Source organism: Mugil cephalus, chromosome 14, assembly GCF_022458985.1.
Source record: "Mugil cephalus isolate CIBA_MC_2020 chromosome 14, CIBA_Mcephalus_1.1, whole genome shotgun sequence".
Classification (NCBI taxonomy): Eukaryota; Metazoa; Chordata; class Actinopteri; order Mugiliformes; family Mugilidae; genus Mugil; species Mugil cephalus.
The window spans coordinates 17,185,699-17,205,472 of record NC_061783.1 but is presented as its reverse complement, the minus strand read 5'-3'; the positions used below and the strand labels follow the sequence as shown (position 1 = coordinate 17,205,472).

General features: G+C 42.8%; 1 protein-coding gene across 3 annotated transcripts in view; it reads left to right on the top strand.

The window, feature by feature from the left end:
* samd12 (sterile alpha motif domain containing 12) overlaps nucleotides 1-19,774 on the top strand; it is a 108,837-nt gene that overhangs the window by 44,984 nt on the left and 44,079 nt on the right. For 2 of the 3 annotated variants that reach the window (XM_047605713.1, XM_047605711.1), the window contains exons 4-5: nucleotides 1,268-1,408; nucleotides 11,744-11,902. In XM_047605713.1, the coding sequence (XP_047461669.1) occupies nucleotides 1,268-1,408; nucleotides 11,744-11,796 (194 nt within the window). In that variant the 3' untranslated portion in view covers nucleotides 11,797-11,902. Of the gene's footprint in view, nucleotides 1-1,267; nucleotides 1,409-11,743; nucleotides 11,903-19,774 lie in introns of those variants that run through there. The other variant, XM_047605712.1, reaches the window with a different exon arrangement.

Here is a 19,774-nt window from a genome sequence, read left to right as displayed (position 1 = left end):
AACTACTAAGACTGGCAAAGATGCTTCGTCAGTCCTGCGTTTTATCTCTTGTGTCTGATGTTATTTAAGACAGACATTACTGAAGCACAGAGAAAAAGTGGACCTCTGTTGCCATGCCGATCTATCTTTGGTTACAGGATCAGGTGCCAAGTGATGGTTGGTCAATATTTATAGACTCATAACAGCGTGTTTTATGTGCTCGTCGGTTTTCTTCTGTCAATTTCAGCGTCTGCCCCTCCACCACTCTCCGCCCTCGATTCACGAGTCTCCTCTCCCGTTCCACCTCGCTAATCTTTGTCTTTCCATCTTCCCGCTTAATATGCTCCCCATACTTCTGCAGCCTTTATGACTCTACTTAGCTCCCCAGTGTTTGTGTAATGTCTACTTTCAGTGCCACTTTACATTGAAGCATCTTAACTATGTTTGGCATTTTACCCCCAGCCGGCTGCGAGCGCCGAGCGAAGAGCTTCTTTTGTTAAGGCTGGAGAAAATTGGCCTAACACAGTCAACATTACCCCGCAAACACTTAAGAGTACTTAGCTTTCCCAGCTGTGGTGGCAAAGTGGTGGCGTGGGGGCTCGGCGTGCTCTAACAATCCACAATGGATGGGCCCAACAAGTCAAAAGATATTGTAAAGTCTTCCTTCTGTTCTCCTTTTAAATCAGGGGCCTTTAATAAGGACCCGTTCACACAAAAAGTTTCAATCTTGCATCCAAGACAAATAAAAGAAAAAAGAAAGAGGGAGAATAATGTAACATGTGGGATCAGGGCAGCCATTCGGGCAAAAGAGCAACGAGAGCTGTTGGGGACCAAACTAATGCCTAGTAATTACACTGCGTTCTTTATCCCCTCTGCATCCTACATGTTACAAAGGCACTCCTAAGAAGCATTAATAATTACACCGTACTCTACATGCTTTTTTTATCAGCCGCCCAAATCCCCGTCTTAGAAACTGATTGGGTGATTAAATTATGGATTTTATACAAGGATTCGCAATTAAGGAAAGAGCTGTGAGGGATTCTTGCTCGGGAGATGTGCAGCGGTGATACAGCCTGCATCGCGTTGAGCTCTGCCGGGCCTTAATTGCAGATTTCTAGACTCCCTCATGAAAACTCTGTCGGCACTGTCGGTTGTCAAAAATCTACGATATGTTATCAACCAAATCTTCTGATCGTATTTTCTCACTCTGTTTTTTTTTTCTTCCCCACATAAATTCTTTATCAGTTGAGTCCATCCAGTAACCTTAAACTTGTTTTAAATTTTTCAGGGCGGGCTCTGATGAGATTGACAGACAGAAAGCTGGAGAGGATGGGAATCATGCAGGAAGGCCAGAGGCAGCACATCCTGCAGCAGGTCCTGCAGCTTCGTGTCCGCGAGGAAGTCAGGACTCTCCAGCTTCTCACACAAGGTACAACATACTAAAAATTCACCCCCAAACACTGCGCACACACTGGACCATGAAAATATTCATCCCATTCCACATCCAGGTTTTTTTTTTTTTTTAACAAGCTGTATATATGTATATCTCTTCTCAGTTGAGATTTTCCACAAGGTCGGCGACTCACATCGTGATAAATATTCAAATCGGTCACAATGCAGCATTGATGCACATGCCATCTGTAGCCATGGCATTCACTGCATGGTTTAGAGCTCGGGAGGAAGTGATGAATCAGATGATTATACAAGACTCCTGCACAAATGTTTGGTGAGAAACTAGTGCTGTCGTTGCAGCAAGAGATCATGAATGTTATTGAATTAGAGAGTAGTAAAATAGACAATAGACTTCTTCACAGTCACTGGACTTTTTCCTTTTTCTTTTTTTTTTTTAGAAGCAGATTTTATTTCGTAGTTCCTAGTGTTTTTATTGTGTATTCTGGGTTTTTACTGTACTCTGTAGCACAGTTAATATCAATTTCAAGGCGACACAGGTGAGACAATAACCAATAGGAGTGGCACAGTCCTGGTGTTTCCTAGCACAATTTGGATTCCTAACACCAAATTCACCACGCTGACAGCGTCACATGAATCCAAATGAAATGGTGATACCACTGGCAGTATTTTACCGACTAGCTCTGGGCGATCTGTAATTGCATTTTATTTTATGGTTGTTTCACTCTGAAACATTTTTGCTGCTATATACACAAGTGAATTACCAAGTCAAGCAGAGCCTAGGACGTCCCTTGGCGACCAACTGGACCAAAGGACCCAATATTTATACGTGGATGGGTCTTGAGTGACATACAACATAGGACGTTTCTGTCTCTTTAATGTAAAAAATGCCCAAAAAATAATGCTAATTTATGTCTTGAACCTGCCACTTAGGACGCTTTAGAAGCTAAACGAGAAAGAACCATTTTAGCATAGGTTCAGCTGTATTGTCCAATTTGTTGAGCTTCATACTATTAGCATGATTGCTAGCTTAGAAAACTTTATTTCAGCCTTTTTTGATAATGTTTTATTAATTACTGGATATGGAATGTGAACAAACTAAATGTAAACAGGAAACTAAAGAGAAAATAAGCAGAAGGTCTAAAAGTTAACCTGTGGCCTCTGCCACCCTGTCAGGCTACCTAGCCTGTTTAGCTTTAGCTTCTAGCTGTAGCCGTTCTCCCACCCCATGTCATCAAGCTTTCTGACCCATGCAGACTAGCTGATGCCACTTTGTGTTATGGTTTTAGTTAGGATAGCATGTGATCTCTGGGGTACAGGAACTGTTTCTCAATGGTTTTTAAAGCCATTGAACGGCAGTCAAACTTTTTTAAAAGGTACATTTAAGATTTACAGCTTCCTTTACAATTTCATAACTGTATTGATGAGGTAATTTCACATCACATTTTGGGATAGCTGTAAAGTCTAAAAAAAATTCTGCTTACTGTACGAGACATTCATTTCAGCAATATGTGTAGGTGCTATTTTTCTCCAACGGCAGGACAAGGATAATCAGAGCTGGCGCGCTGACAGTTGAAAAAAAATAACAACTCCACATTGCAAACAGTGTGTTTAGACTTTTAATCCAAAAGGGAAAGGCAGTGCTATTCATTTCCAGCAAAGATTAAAAGATATAAGGTATTTTAAGTCTTAACGTGCATCTCGAGTTGGAAAGAAACACCTTCAGTGAACGGTTCTGCAACAGATTGTGTTTAGGGGTTTGGAGTTTGGTTTCTCACGTCAACAATTCAAATCCACCGTATGTTGCATGTTTCGGAAAACCAGCAAGGTGCTGTGGTTTTCTACCCTCTCCTCACTCTCTCCCTCTCACCTCGCTTCTCCATTATCTCCTTAAGCAATTGTAGTAGTGCACTTGCACCAACTTCCATCAGCACCCGTCTGCACAGACTCCCTCACACAGGGGCTTTTGCCTCAGGGGCAAAGACGCACATTCTTGGGATCTTTGTCACTTCAGAGGATTCTTCAAAAACATCTGTACTAAAGCAGGCTCTATCCCCCGCTGCTGTTTTGGTCCCTTAGTAGGTGGAAAGTGGAAAACGGAGCATGGAAGTGCGAGAAAGGGTGGCAGGCTAAGAGTTAAGTCGAGTGATCTTCGCTAAGGGCTACTCTCGGCTTCACAACCCTTTCTTCCTTGACTCTTTTGTCTAATCTGCCCCGCTCTTCTTCTTCTCTTCCCGTCTCATTTGTATTGATGATATGGGAAATTACAGCCCACCAGCCTCAGCAGGAGGCAGCCTGATAGGAGCCTGACTGGGCCTTGGAGAGAATGGACAGAGGGGCAGAAAGGACTGAAGGATAGTGTAAGTAGGAAGTGTGGAAATGGATGACACAGAAGCAAAATATTAAAGAGGAGAGAAGAAATAGAGAGAACACATTACAATACATATAAACGCTTTTTAATGATAATGGTAATTCTTCAATATGAGTGGTTTTGGTTAGGGTTTCTGCTATTCACCAGCTGTATTGGCGAATGTACTGTATGTGACTGAATGGTGGGAAAGGGAGCGGAGGGGGAAAGATGTATTTTGAGTATTATAAGGTGTCTCTTCTGGAGGTGCTTTTGGCAGGAAGCGAAAAAATTGGAAGGAGACGAGATGGTGGACTATTTCTAGGCCCAGGGCGCAGTTCCTCGAGCTGTTGCTAAAGGGAGATACAGCTGTACCTGGGCTGGAAGCCGAGCCAAAGAGAGGGAGGGGGAGGAAGAGGAGGTAGGAGAGAAATGAGGTGAGAAAGCGGCGATGGGCGAGTGCTGAGGAGACGATGAAGAGAGGGAAAGAAAAGGAGGAGGAGGAGTGGTGAGAATAGTGGGGAGGAAGCGAGACGGTAGGTGACAGGAAGGTAGGATGAGCAAAGGGAAGGAGAGAGAAAGGCGGTGAGAAGGGCAGAGTGAGGAGAGTGAGAAAGAGGAGGTGAGAAAAGGAAAACCCGCCTCCCCCTGAGAGCGGTTGGAAGGCAAACACATCTCTGTGTCTGTGGAGATATCTACACATGCACTGTAAAGTGGGATTAAAAAAAGACTGTGATTGAAATAGTGGCCGATAGATGAATAAATAGAAGTTTGATAAAGGGGTGAAAAGGGTGAAATTACCTTTGGTGTAATGGCACACGTGATTAATTTATTTAATCTGGTCTGGTCTAGGTGGATGGTACATCCATGTGAATACCAGGTCCTCTCAGCATAACATTGTATTGTCACAAGATGGTCAATGATATTGACTTCTCCTGTCAGTGGTCATAATGTTGTGGCTGACTGGTGTATGCCAAATATATATATATATATATGTATATGTGTGTATGTGTGTGTATCTTCTGCACAAGATAGGGTGCAGAAGAGAGTGTGAGGTACACGAAAGACAGAGGGGTGAGAGAGCAGACAAGAGAGAGACCAAGGTGTTGTAATTACTGCAGTGTACCCAGACAGAATTAGCTCGACGGACAGTGATTAACCTTTAAGGCTTGCTGGGCCATGGGAGAGAAATAATTAGATCCCCCCCCCCCCTTCTCTTTCTCTCCCTCTCTCTGTCTCTTTACCACTGGGACAGCGGAGGCTCACGGTTGTGTGTTGCTTACAGTCATCAGAGGCAGACCGAGGCACTCCGAATATAAAGTGATATCCAAACAACAACAACAACAGCCTCTCGGTGTCAAGTGAATGGCCTGTTGGACACACTTGAGCCCCTCTCACACGAGGTCGGCTGCAGTTTCGTGACCATGAGAGAAACACTGGCTGCGTTGACAAGCCCCTTTTCATTCCCTCTGAGCAGTTTTGAAGCTCAGTGTGGTGGCTCCAATATCTTGACAGTGCCTATGAGTGGTGTACTTCAAGGCTCAGTCTTAGGACCCATTCTGTTCACAATTTACACAATGAGCTGTGTGCAAACTTGTCAAATGTCTCATATCATTTTTACGCAGACGATTGTGTAATTTAATGTTGCTCATATTCGACTGCACAAGCTTTAGAATTTGCCTTTGATGTAATACAGACTCGTCTGGAGAAACTGAAGGTGGTTTTAAATGCTGATGAATCCAAAGTGATGTTTTCTTTCAAATCCATTGCTAATGCTGGCTTTCCTTCTTTGAATGTAAGAAGATTCACATTCTGGATGACTCTGATCTACAATGCTCTTCTTGGTTTTGTTCCTGGATATTTATGTTCTTTTCTTCAGAGAATTAAAAGCCATTATGCCTTAAGATCTAATGACATTTAGCACCGAGCTGTTCATTGTGTTCGGACTGAATTGAGAAAAGAAGCTTTTAGTTTCTCTGCCGCCTCTGCTTGGAATACCTTTCAGTCTGAACAGAAAATGTCCGAACTTCTCTCACTTGAAGCCTTTCGCTCTAAGACAGAATCCATTCAGCAGTGTCTGTGTTTCTAAATTGTTACCGAAGTCATCACTCCTGCATTTTATCTGCTAAACAGTTTGCATTTCTGTTTTCGTGCTTATTTCGTGATTGTTGTTATTTGTGTGTTATCTGTGGACGTGTGTTGTTGCATTTCTTGGCCAGGTCACCCTTCTGAAAGGGGACTTGATCTCAATGGGTCTTTTTAACTGGTTAAATAAAGGTAAAACAAACAAACAAACAAAAAAAATAAAGTAGTTATGTAATGTCTGGGCAGACAACTAGCAACCTAGAAGGGCACAAACCTGTCACTCAAAGCTGCCACACAGTGTTGAGTGGTGATGTAGGACCCAGACTCAAAACAAGAGGCAGGAGGCAGGAGCAGTAAATCTACAGACGACTCGACAAGAGACAAAGGGAAAGGCAGAAATATATACATACGTAATGACTGAGGGATATACAATATGCAGATGATGCCATAGACTGTATAAAATATGGATGACGTGTCCCCACTTCCTTGCATGGGTCAAACTGATGCTGGGGCAAGCACCATCTTGCAATATTGGAGCCAGAGTCTGCGCAGCATTGTGGAGCCAAGCGGGGCCGCCATATTGATAACCCACCCATCTAGACTCGCTTGCCTTGTTGGTTGGATCAATACTGCGCTCTGCTCTACCTCCACCAGTTACAAAGAAATGTTGGATTGTACATTTATTTTTTTTTCCTACTTTCAAGGCCACTTCACTGAACGTTTGTCATGGTATCTGGTGGTCATCATGACGTCACGTGTCTATAAAAACGATCAAAAAACACTTGAACATGAAGCAGCGTTATGTTAACTACCTAAAATGACAGAAACAAGCCTTGAAAAAAAAAAATCCACCCACAAACATGGAGGAGGTGGAGCTTATGACCTTTACTGCAGCCAGCCAACAGGGGGAGCTCCACTTGCTTTGACCTCAGTTTAGAGGTCAGCTGTTCACCTGTCCTGTGTCCATCTTTTAATATACAGTATATGAGTGAAACTAATGAGGGCAGTGCACTCAGTCAGTCAAAAAGCTTGGACACACAGGAAGTAAAGCAAGAAATTTTCCGAATGAAGAGAGAAGACCAAAACAGGGTCTCAGAAAATATTTAAAACTTGAACTGTGAGTCCCCTCAGTTCTGATTCCTGGTGGGTGAACCAGCTCAGTGAGCAGAGGAAGGAACATGTCTTCCTCCAGCTGAGAATCATCAAAATTAGTGTAGGTTTTCTTTGTAAAAGAGGAAACTGCAGAAGCTCTCAATGAGTCACATTAAAAAAACAAAACAAAAAAAAAGTAGTTTTCATCAGTTGGAGAACATCTGTCAAGTACATCGGCTTTAGTCAGTAGTAAGGAAATGAAAAACAAGATAAAATCAACAGAAAAAAAGCTTTCATAGAAGAATGCCAACACATATAGACAAGTGAAGTATGAACGGGAAGGACATTTATTAAAAATCAATACAAAGAAGAAAACCAATAAAACTGGGCATTGTGACATATTTTAAAACACAATGCTTTTCTTTTGCTTTTTTTTTTGAATGTATGTAAGTCAGATTTTATGTGAAGATCTGACACAGCTTTTTGTGAGATACACTAAAAAAAACTCAAGAGAAGGACAATGTGTTTAGAAACAGGATGACTCAGACATTACTGTACTTAAGTGAGTAGTTAAGTATGAAGCTGAAAATAACAGTAACTCTAGTGAAGTGGTTGTAAAACCTGTAGTCACCCCCTATTAAAACAGCAGGCTTTTGTACTTTAATTTGCAACCTGTCTTTAATTTCCTTAGCTGGGACTGGGAGGGAATCATGAACATCTTCTAATACCAGTCAAATTTTTGGTTCAGAACTTTCCTGCATCTGCTTAAAATGAAGAGATTGTTCACCTTTTACCATGACAGAGATTCAAATTAACAAAAAAAGAAGAAAGAATGGCTTCCACAAAGAAAGTTTAATGCTTTGGGAAATGGCTCAGCTAGAGTCCACACCTGAAACCTATTAAAAAAAAAAAAAACCTGTAGGGGAACCTGAAGATGCCCTCACAATCTTAAAGATCTAAAACCTTTTGGAAACAATTTCCATGTCAAGATGTGGTAAGCTGAAAGACTCAAATATATAAAGGGTGTTTTAACCCTTAAAGACCTAAACATCTGCCTGCACATTAAATAAAGCTTGCGATATTTGAATTACCATAACTCACCGATGGAAACAAATCAAAGTGTGGCTGAACACTGGGAAGTTGCGCTTTCTGGAGAAAAAGCTGTGATGATGACACACCACTGCTGTTGGCTGCAGGTTAGGGAGTGACGCAGAAAGAAACCCAGAAAGAGAGTAAGAAAAGAAGTTAGTTATACCCTTGAGGTGTCATGAAAGTTTTCTAGACAAAAGTACAACTTCCTAGTTCCAGTAGTGCAAACCATTGTGAGTTTCAGTAATTCAAATACTGCATCTTTAACGGCTCATCTGCGATCCATTCGGTTTTAAAGGGTTAACATATTAGTTCAGACGTGTGCACACTTGTGAAGTTGTGAAACCATAGACTGTATATAAATATGGACACCATGACAGCTCCTCAAAAGTTAAGCCACAGCAAGTAGAGCTCCCCCTGTTGGCTGACTGCAGTGCAGGTCATAAGCTCCACCTCCTCTATGTAAGAGGGCATGACTTCAACCTCCTTAATACTTTAGAAACACATCGAATAATTATGTTTTCAACACTTTCTGTCATTTTAGTTAATGCTAATGTATATTCAAGTGTCAAACGGACAGTACTGCGTGATTTCTGGTTCATAACTCACAAGATGTCCACATCCCTGAAATTCTAGCCCAATGTGTGTGATCAATGGGAGGAAGGGCATTGTCCATATTTATATACAGTCTATGGGCAAAACAGGCAGACGCCAATGAGTGAAATATTAAATGAGCGGGAAGTTACTAAACGTCTTCATCAGATGCTTGATATGATGTCTTGAGCACTCGTGGAAAACAAAGGAGCATCTTTCTGCACCTGAGACAAAAGCATCTGCCTTTCTTAGCAAATTAAATTGAGTTATGGCTTCATATTAACCCCAGTGACAGCTTAAAAGGTCAAACTTGGAATGGAGGGAATGAGAATGTTATGATTAATTAGGTTGTTTGCTTCATAATGACATGTAACCATTCAAAAAGTTGAGCGTGGAAAGCCTCTAGTGACGGCACTGAATCTCTGTGAATGAACTCTAATACAAAGATGTCCTCCCTCCCTCAAAAAAAAAAAAAAACTCATTTTACTCGTCTCCTATATTCAATTTCATGCTTATAACCATTTCAGAGTTTTCAATAACGGCCCCATGCCAGTAAATATGCTATTACTGGCTTGTGAAATCATCAGTCTTAAAAGAAACTTGAATTACACAGCTGACAGAGCTCTATGAAAGTGGTTTTCTGAGTACATAGTGCTAATCTGTGAATGTAGACACAGGCCCGCTGCTTACGCTTCATTTACTGTAACAGAGTCTCATTTAAAGAAGACGAATTTTGAGGAAATTGGACAACATGGACTGTATCACATTTTTACACGTTGTGCTTTAGCGCCTGTTATTGCCAGCCGGAGTTGTAACATGTTTTAGAAGTTGGTGAGAAGTTCTTAAATACATAAGTAAATCAAAAATAAAAAAAAGTTCTACTATAAGGGCCTAGTTTTTTGACACACTGTAGGTGTTATTCGTGATTAGAATAATCTTCCATATAATAGGAGCTGCAGTAACTCTCCCTGTATCTCAGATACAATAGTCTACGTTTCTTATTCAGGTCCCGGCGCGACAGCCTTTGTAAAGAACTGTGGCCCCGGGGCTGTGAAATGAAGGAAACCTTCCTGTTGTGCCTTACTAGACCTCGATTCCTCTGCTCCAGGCAACTAAATTAATTATCTGCCTTCATTATCATAGAGGAAATCTCTTCAGTCGGAGATCTTCCCTCAGCAGATGTCCGTCTGTTTTGCTCCATCATTTCCAACTCTCTCAACATGTAAACTTTGCTGAACTGAATATCTCATGAATATCTGAAGAATTTCACACTCGTGGGTTCCTCTATTTTTCCCCAACTACTACATTAACACTTCACTTGACATTCTGACAGCTGTAGAGTAACAAGCAGTTGAATCTATAACTTTAATGCTTACACGTCTGAACAGAGAACACTGCCTGTCTGTCTGTGATCATCAGCAAGATTTGTTGAACTATCTTAGCGTTGTTGCTAAATATCTGTTAACTTCCTTATGAACTATATTCACAATGCAGATGTCCAGCAAAGCTGTGATCTATTATTTTTTTTTGCTTATCCAGCATCTGTGAAAAGGATTTCTTCATTCAGATTCTTTGTAATGAAGACCAGATATTGCACCAGTCTCTAATCTATTTTATTTATTGCACCCCAGACCTGTTATCCTCCCAGACCCATTTACACAAACATAGATATTTTGTGCATTTGAACAAAAGCTTTTCTTAATCTTCCTTTAACCTATGCTTGTGATGCGTATGAAGTAAGTGAAGGCAGTTTCGTGATGTTGCCGATAGTGATGTTTGATGCCAGCAATTTCCTTTCCGATCTGATACTGAGTAAAATTCAGGCGGGTATCGGCGATACCGTTCCGATATCGATACGTTGCGTAAGTAGACCCTAATGTGTCTGATAAACCTAAAAAAAAAAAAAAAAAAAAAAGAAAAAAGAAGCGTATTTCAAATCATAGCTTCATAGAATACAAGACATCAGAGTAATTTATTTATTTTATTGAGGTCGTACATAGCCGAGCTAATGCAACAGCAGACAAACCAAACAGGGGACACAATCAAAATATCGCAAAATATGTGAAAATGCTGTTTCAAACGTTGAAAAAATAAATAAGTAATATAATAAGACTATTAAAACAAATGATTGTTTAAATATTAAGAACTACTATAAAATGAAACCTTCATCCTAATTCTGACCCTGTGCTCTCCTCTTCTGTCCTCATCATCATAAATGCCTCATATTCTGTGTTGTGGTTTAACCTGAGGTGTTAAACAAGGTTTGTTTTGTTGCCACAGCTCAATAGTTTAGTTGCTTTCCACTGTGTTCCTACATTACCTTGAATGACTGAAGTATCGATATTGTGATTTCAGAATCGATTTTAGGGCATGAAGACCTGGCGTCATAAGTATCGATATTTCAGTATCGATCTTCACATCACTAGTTGCTGAAGTAGCGAGCGTTTACCTTAGGCAGCACGTAACTGGCTTATAAACAGCCTCATAAACACTAATTTACAGGACAAAACTGAGTTCCTCAGGTTGAGGTATCTCAGTTCTACTCAGCCAGTGCTACATCAATACCTTTTCTGACTTTGCAGGTGTCAAGGGCCAAGAGGCCAGTTCAGCTCAGTTGTACTGATATCCCGAACACTTAACAATTTATTTATTAATATTTTTCCTGTTAGAAACATAGATATTGATGTTTACTGACCAATATTAAAAAGTGGATGTGATGTGTTGAACTGTTGGAGGAATCACACATTTTGAATTTCGACCTGGCAACATTACCAGGACGTTTGGTAAAGACTGATTCCTGTCGGGCTATCACGAGTGAATAGAGTATCTTTACTCCAAAGTCTTTATTGAAACCATTCACTCTGAAGACTTAAGGAGCTCAGGGTGACTGCTGTCCTTCCTTCGGGCTTGTCAGTGAATCAGATGTCTTGCTAAAGTGTGTGTGTGTGAGCTGAACGCTCAACGCTCTCATTATCTGGGCTCTCTCCTCAGGGCTCCTGCCCTCTGTGGAGGCACTTCCTCCTTAAACCTCCCTTGACTCCATCCCCGTCCACCTCCTCTGTTCCTTTTCTTACTCTCTGTAATTTTTTTCTAGTGCAAGCGAAGGTCAAATTAATTCTTTTTTTTTCATAATTTCCTGTCCGCCAGATTCCTCCCTCGGAGACTTCATCTATGGCTCGGTGCCTGAAAGATGTGATTAAGGTGAAGACAAAGTGAATACCTGTGTTTGACAAAGTGATTTTTTTTTCTCTGAGTATTTATATAGATATACAAGGCGCGTGCTAAATAAAGTCTGCCTCCGTTTTATTCTTGCTCTTCTTTGTGTGGGAATACAACCCTGAACGCCTCGAGTCCCTCCACATTAGGAACTATTACAGGCTCACACACACAAAGGAAATGTCATTTAGGTGCAAATTTTCACTACTCGACAACACAGTGTGCCCTAACTTTCCTCATTAACGCCACTGGTCTCTGAGGTACTGAAAGCTTAGACGCACACCCACAATATAAAGGTGCCACACACCTCACATTGTAATAATTGCTTCCCGTGCTGAGGAAGCAAGGCTCCTTTTAGTAAGGCGTGACTTGAAACTGGCCTTTGTACAAAAGGTGGAGCCGTCACCTCGTAGCGAGTGGAACGTTGTTGTATTATGGACGGACGTGGAAAGGAATGAAGGACGAAAAGGAAGAGAAAACGAGCTTAGCCAATGCAGCATTAGTGAAAAGAATCTCCCCGCCCTGAAAAACACTTTCTTTTTTTCTTTTTCTCTTTTTAAAGAAAAAATAACCTCAAGCTGTAATTCTCCTTGACATGCGGCAAATTCATCCACCAATTACATACTTTCACTTTTCACCTCACTCGAAAAGCCTCCCGCCGGACACACACCGTCGGCCATTCTTTTTTTTTTATTCTGAGGGCGAAAAAAGCAGAGCCGCATCAAGGCGAGGCGATTCGCATTTCATCTAGCCATCGCACCCACGGAAAAGCTGAGGGACGTGTGACTACAACAAACCCAACTCTTACCTTCCTACCCCGGCTCTCAAGGACGCCGGAGCGGGATGCAGCCGAGTATGAACAGCACGCGCTCGGATCTTGTTAATGAAGCTGAAGGCGAGAGGGCGCCGCTGGAATTCAAAAGGGTTCGGAAACAGATGAGATTAAACGGGCAGCAGTAAAGGGAGATGATCATGAAAGATAAACAGCGAGACGGAGGACGGGATAGAGAGGGGGGGCACAGGTGGAGTAGCCCGAGGCACGGCATCGACGCTTGTCATATGTGGTGTGTCTATTTCAGTATCCTGGCCTGTGACCCATGGCAGGGGAAAGCAGATTGCTTTGACAGGTCCTCTGACATCGCATGAGATGTTCTGCTCCTTCGCCAGAGTCTCCGGAGAGTCCTCGCCTGCCAAATGTCCAGCAGGGCTTGAAACGTTACTGTAGCTCTTCCCCTGTAATGCGACTGCAGTAAAGGGAAATTTGCAGAGAGCTTAACGGTCAATATAGTGTTTGTATAGATGTGATCTGGAGGCATAAAGGCCAAGCCTCCGCTGACTCTGGATGCTGGCAGTCATGCAAACTTAATGGAGTTCATGCATCTTGCAGAAGTGAACTCTTGGAAATGGTATGTTGAGCATGAACTCTGTATGAAGGCGGCAGTCAATGAATTCCAAACGCTCAATAGTTTGCCTTTTTTTTTTAAACCAGAAGTGGTGGGTAAGGTTTCACTGTGCAGAACCGCATTCATTAGTTTATAGCGAAACGAGAAGCCATTAAGAAGTCATTGTATCGGTCGCTTGGCAGCGCGGCTGGTTCCACTCAGTCTGCTGCTGCCTCCATCCTCCCTGACCACCTCCGGACATCCAGGAGCCCAGACATCCCGGACAGACCAGACTCCTGCGCACTCGCCTTCAGCTTCCCAGCATTCGCTCATGATCTTACTAACCTGGATCAATAGCTATAGGACACTTACTTTACTCAGAGACTAGCCATTACTCCCATAAACATGCCCTGGCACCGGCTCCGGAGTTGCTGCGTGTAATGGGGAGGAGAAAAAATGGCACTCAAGAAGTTGTTTTCTCCGCTGTTTGTCAGGGCAGCCATTATGCAGCTTTGAGGCAGCGTGGCGGTAAACCCATCAGTTAATGCACTATCAGGAAAGACACCATAATATGTTAATGCGCCACTGTTCCACGGTGGTTTAATTGAGGCAACTTATTAATAATATAAATGTGCAGCGTTGAAAAGCCTCCAACCTACTTAGAGCCTGGGACGCGAGGCACTAGAACAACACTTGAATTAAATTCATGTAGCATGTTTGTGTTAATGGGTCCATTAGCAGATGAGAAAAGAGCCACGTCAGAGGAGTCCATTTACCTGAGCACTGGTTTTTAATTCATCCATGGTACATTCGAAATAATACGAGCGCGGGGTTCCACTGAAAATGTGCGTTCTTGTGAGTGTGCACATGCAGCATGCTAAAAAAGTAGTTCCTCTAATCATTAGAGGACTTACTGCCTTGCATCTCATTGCCGTCTATTTATGTAAACATCAAGCAGACGTAGCCGGCTAAGCCAGGAGCAAGAGTGACAGACATGAAAAGAATATTTATTCACCGAATCGTCTCAGAAAGCGCGGATGCATAAAGACGAGCATAAAGGAGAGCGGGAGGAAGGTGTCGGGTGAAAAGGAAGAGGGATACGGAGGACATTTTGAGGGAAATGGGGTGCAACGAGCAGGTACATAAAAGGAAATGATGTATATTACCCCAGTCCGGGATCACGGTTTGTGTATGGAGGATTTATGGCGGCGTACTTTGCAACTGTGCAGCAGCGCACCTGATCATCCATTATTATTGTAACATCCCTCACTTTGGGGCCAGGCATGATTGATGGGGAGCCGTTAATGACTTTGAGTTGAAATTGTTATTACCACAAAAGTGACACGCAGTAGTTAAAAAGGTGGCGTTTGCGATTGGACATTAACCGGAAAGAACACAAGTCATTTGTCAGCCCACTAAAAATGGATCGAGGGAAGGCGGGAAATTAATGTTAAGTATTTCGTTCCTGTGTGGAGCTCAGCTGCGAACCGTCTTTCTGTTTTATGTGTGTTTTTAAATAAAAATCCTTATCCACTATCATTTGCTCCGAGACTATACACAGTGAACGGTACAAAAGCCTTTTGAGTGCTCTGCGCCCTGATCTGTTTCTGTGAGGGGAAAATTTTATGCAGGATTTGCCACCGCTCTTGCGCCCCTGGAATACTTCTATTCTAATTAATGTAATTGTACTCTTGTACACTCTAATAGCCCTGATACGGCATACATGACAGTAACTCACTTTTAAAACATTTAAAAAAGAAATTAAAAATCAAAAGCCTCGTTTAAGAAACACTGATCAACCCACCCCACATCAGTTGTAATTGGTGCCATTAGTCTTTTTATGCTTGATTGCCTGCCAAAATGTCAGCCTATTTTTTTTTCCTCCGGAACTGTCAGTAATTAAAAGCGATTGTCTGCTCGTTTCAGTTCCAAGGGGACGACTTCCGAGTGTAAAAGCTAAACAAAATCGAAGAAACAAAGGTACCTCTTCCCGCACCTTGCGCAGTACCAGCGTGCGTGATGAAAGCAGTTAAACGTCACAGAGAAATACAGTAAGTCCTATATGAGTCATGCTAAGCTTTTTATTGACCCTGGTGCAAAATTACCCGTGCAGAGTGGCCTGAAACCAGATACAGAGCAATACACATGACAATTTACAATTAACAAATGGGAAGAGGGGAAAACTGAATAAGCAAAGAGGATGTTATCTGTTGTAAGCCGGCGGGATTTTGTTAGATGGAGTTAGTGGGGAGCCCTTCTATTTTTAGACGTCCGACGGTTGGGCATAAAACCGCCTTTCATCTCAGCAGAGCAGTATGGATCCATGCAGTCACGCGCTGCCTAGCTCTGGGTGCTGCTGACTGTGGCGCTGCTGACTGTGGCGCGAACCATATCCTGCCCTACAGTCGCTACTGAGCTAGCGTTTGTGTGCCACGCTAGCAGTATGCCTCTAGTCTGGATGCTGCATTTAAAGATGGGACCGTGTTCACTTCTTAAAGCATGAAAACAGCCACCGCTGGCTTCCGTTAACTTTTGCACCGTTTAGTTCTTCTTCAGCCGACTCAGGTGTGCGTTTCAAATTTTCCAAACGTTACTGGTTACGTCACATTCTGAGGCCATTTATATATAACCGCTCCCTTTTGAATGATGCATTGAAAAGTTGTGAATGTGTTCATAGACAGTGTATATGAGGATAGCGGAACAGCTCCTCAAAAGTGAAGCCAAAGCAAGTAGAGCTCCCCCTGGTGGTTGGCTGCAGTATAGGTTACCGGATGACACTTGTACCGAACTAAAGCACTAAAATACATGTCAAATAATTTTTTTTCAAGAATGGTTTTTGTCATTTTTACCAGTTCATATAATACTGATGCATGCTAAAGTAATATTATTTAAATCTCTCTGAATTTACAGTGCACCTTCTTTCTTTTCTCCAGAGAAATGATGTGAATCATGGTATGTCTGTGAAGATGCTCAGTCATCCAGGTCATGGTATATTTAAAACGAAGATCCTTGAGGACTGAAGAAGACTAGTGCAACATCTTTAAGACACCTCAAGCTGTAGCTTAATATTAGATCAGGCCAAGGACCCCTAAACCGATGGAGAGATTAAATAGGGACCCTCTACCTACCATATGTGTTCTATATTAAACCCGGATGAAAAACTAAAAATTTTCTTATAGTTGTTATTATGATATAATGCCATCATTAACAGCAGTTATATTTCTAATTAGAAATACAATAGTGACAAGCTATGGCTTAGTTTTACCTGCTAAGCCTCAGCCATTTATCATAACTAAAGTATATTTGGCTGCACTCTGTAGTTCGGCTCCATGGAGTTCCCTGGCTGACTGACAGGTGCCTGGCATCAATAAATGGGAAAAACATTCACCTCTGAGGTTGGGATGGATTTTAATCGGCTGTTCGTGTTGTTCAAGGTGCCCCTCTGGCAGCGTTACCATTAAAGTAAATCATTTGCTGATGAAGGCCGGCCTATTTTTAAGAGAACTCCACCGCTCAAATGTGTTTGAGATTGCACTGGTTGAAGTTTAAACAGAATTAATGGCAACTGAGCTGTGCTTTTTATCCACGACACCACCACTGGCTTTTATTTTAATTACTTAATAAATATTTAGAGGCAAGGGCTGCCTGAGGGATGACAAATAAATTAGGCCTTCCTTTTTTTCCTTCTGCTGCTCATGATGTAATTCCCTGCGCATCCATTTGTCCCTGTTGATTTCACTTGCTGGTTGCCCGCGTATATCTTTAGGTGTCAAGTGTGCGCTGTAAGTAAAGAATAATATGGGAAGTTACACAAACGTGCGCGTAGTCGGTGCTCTCCCACTGAGCTTTTCCAGGCTTGCTTTACGCGTGATGTGCATGCAACAGCAGAGGAGTTTCGGGATGAACTTGGCCTCCATTAAAGATTTAGCTTGTTCACAGAGGGGAGCTATTAGAGGCTGGGGCCCCTGCTCCACTGGAAGAAGTTTCAAATCAAGACCAGTTTGTTGCATTGTCAGAAGATTAAAGCCAGCTTGTTGAAAGGTCTTTTCGCTATTCCACATGATTGATCTTCCTCCACCCCTCCACCTCCTTTCATACGCCGGCTATGAATGCCGAGCCGGTCCTCTCCCTCTCTCCCACCCGCTCATTCTCTCTCGGTTTTTCTCTTCACTCTTCGTTTCTGTTTACATGTCAACGCCACGCGTCTTTCGCTGTCTCTCCGCTTTTGTCCTCCTATTCCCGTCACTTTTTCATTGTTACGAGATCAGTGTTTTTCCTCCAGCAGCAGCAGCAGCAGCAGCTCGGGAGCGTTCTTGAAGCCATTTTCTCTTTCGTATTTACTTTATTCCCTTTCTCCCCTTCTTCTTGTTTGTGTCATTGTCTCTACAGATCTTTCATGTTTTGCCCTTATCCTGGCCAGCGATCCTTTTGCCTCTGCCGGTCTCTGTGCTCGTGGGGCATTCCTGATATAATTATAGCTTTTGATTATCCTCCAGACTGACCCCAGGATGGCCTGGCCCTGATGCAGCACCAGTCTGCCAGTCGCTGCTGCCGCTGCAGCTAATGAGGGACTTGTAGTGTCCCCCCACTGCTCGCTTACGCCTTGATTTATTGTTCCGCTCGGTTCCTACCTGCGGCTGCATTGCTGTGTATTAGGAAACATTAAATAATGAAGTTTACTGTGCGACTGATGTATCTGTCCTTTGGTCTTTTGCTGACAAGCATGCTGATGCTAAATAGTAGCACATATCCAGCAGTGATGTTCGCGGCCGCTGTACAATCTCTCATGTAGAAATTGGTTTTAGCTCGGTGTCACATTCGCCACCGCGCTGCAGTATATAACTCTGACATTAAAGCCTGACAGATAGCACGTTCTGAAAATAAAAGTGCAAACACGGTTACAGTGCATCAGAGTCGAGCTTAATGACGAGATGCACAGATGGCAACGTGTTCTCCAGAGGGACGCGGCGAGTCGGGAGGGGCGGCGTCCTCCTGCAGTCGGCGTGAAGGAACGATGCTCCGCATTACAGCACATCTATCAGAACCGAAAACCGGCGCAGCCGCACCTGAGCCGGGCGCAGCAATCCACCGCTGTCAATCAGAACGTTTTGCAGTGGAAAGATTGACTTTCAGTGTCAGACCAGTGGACCGTTAAATTATCAGTGCAGAGGATGCGCTCCTGCAAATGTAGTGTATTACTGATAAAACATATGCTCTCTTCCCTCAAATTGCCCTCACAATGCGTGCACTGCAACTTTGACTCAATTACGTGTTTGCGTCCGTTGTGGGTCTTTGCATGCATGAATATACGGGTACGCACCGTATGTAAAGCCCTGTCTGGCAAACTATATATATATATATATGTGCATATTCTTAACCTTTACTTGATCAGAAGAGGCAGTCTACTTGCCTCCAGGATGCTTTATTATCATGCATTTGAACAGTTCTATGCATTATTCCTTCTATTCCCTGCAGAACACAGATGTACACACTTCCAAGGCTTTATACCTCTCCTCGCAATATCACGCATTTTCTTTTCCAGAGTGTCGCTAACTTTTTTTGAATTAAAAACACACCAAACCCACACGAACCGTTAATCCCCGTCCACGTGTAAAGGGGTCCGCTCTGCTTTTTAGCTGACAGTCGGTTACCACTGGATGTCATGGGCTCCGGTTGCCTTGGTAACCGTCTCGTATCTTTTGTCACACCGACTGATGTGAAACAAAAACAAAAAAAAAAATTAATTATCTATGAAACAAAATGACCATAAACTACCATAAACAGGCATAACATTATGACCAACTTCCTTATATTGTGTACAGTAAACTGTATTGTGGTTTTAATGTTGTGGCTCATTGGCGTATGCACTGAGCCTGCTCTCAAATTGGCTTTAGCCTCAAAGTTGACAGATCACTAGTTCTTTTTCGATCATCTTTAACTAACTCATTGTGAGTTTCGTTAAGATCCCGTTGCTAAGTTGACATCTAACACACGGTGACTCTTTAACGAGCTGACGTCTAATGCCGCAGCCAGTGTGCGAACATTACATACCGGCTCTGGTTTCCAAGTGTGACACATACATCCGCTCCCCTCCTCTGCTCGTCGTGACACGGACACCGGGTCCTTGTAATTACAACCACTCGCGGAGCGGGCGCTGATTATGAGGGCAAACCCGCCTGGTCTGCGTAACCTTGACAAATCAAAGTAGAACCTCGGTGACCTCCCGTGTTTTCGACGGGTGAACATACACTGACAGACCCATCGACACAACCGCACAAGTACTCGACGTCCTCGGCGCCATTATGCAGATGGAAGTGCGTGGCCAGCGAGCAGCGTTTTAATTTGAATTCCTCCTTTTCCCCCTCTGCGTTTCCCTAATAGTTCAATTTACAATAATTTGTTCCGCCTTGGGCAGTGACTCATAACAAAGGCTTTTAGATGTAAAACAAATGTAAGATACGCGTGCACGTATGCGCGCACACACACGTGCACGCTCCCCCCTTTTGTCCCCTTCTGTGAGTCTTTACACATTTTACCTCTCTGCTCATTTTCTCGGCCTCGTCTCCACCTCCACCTTTTC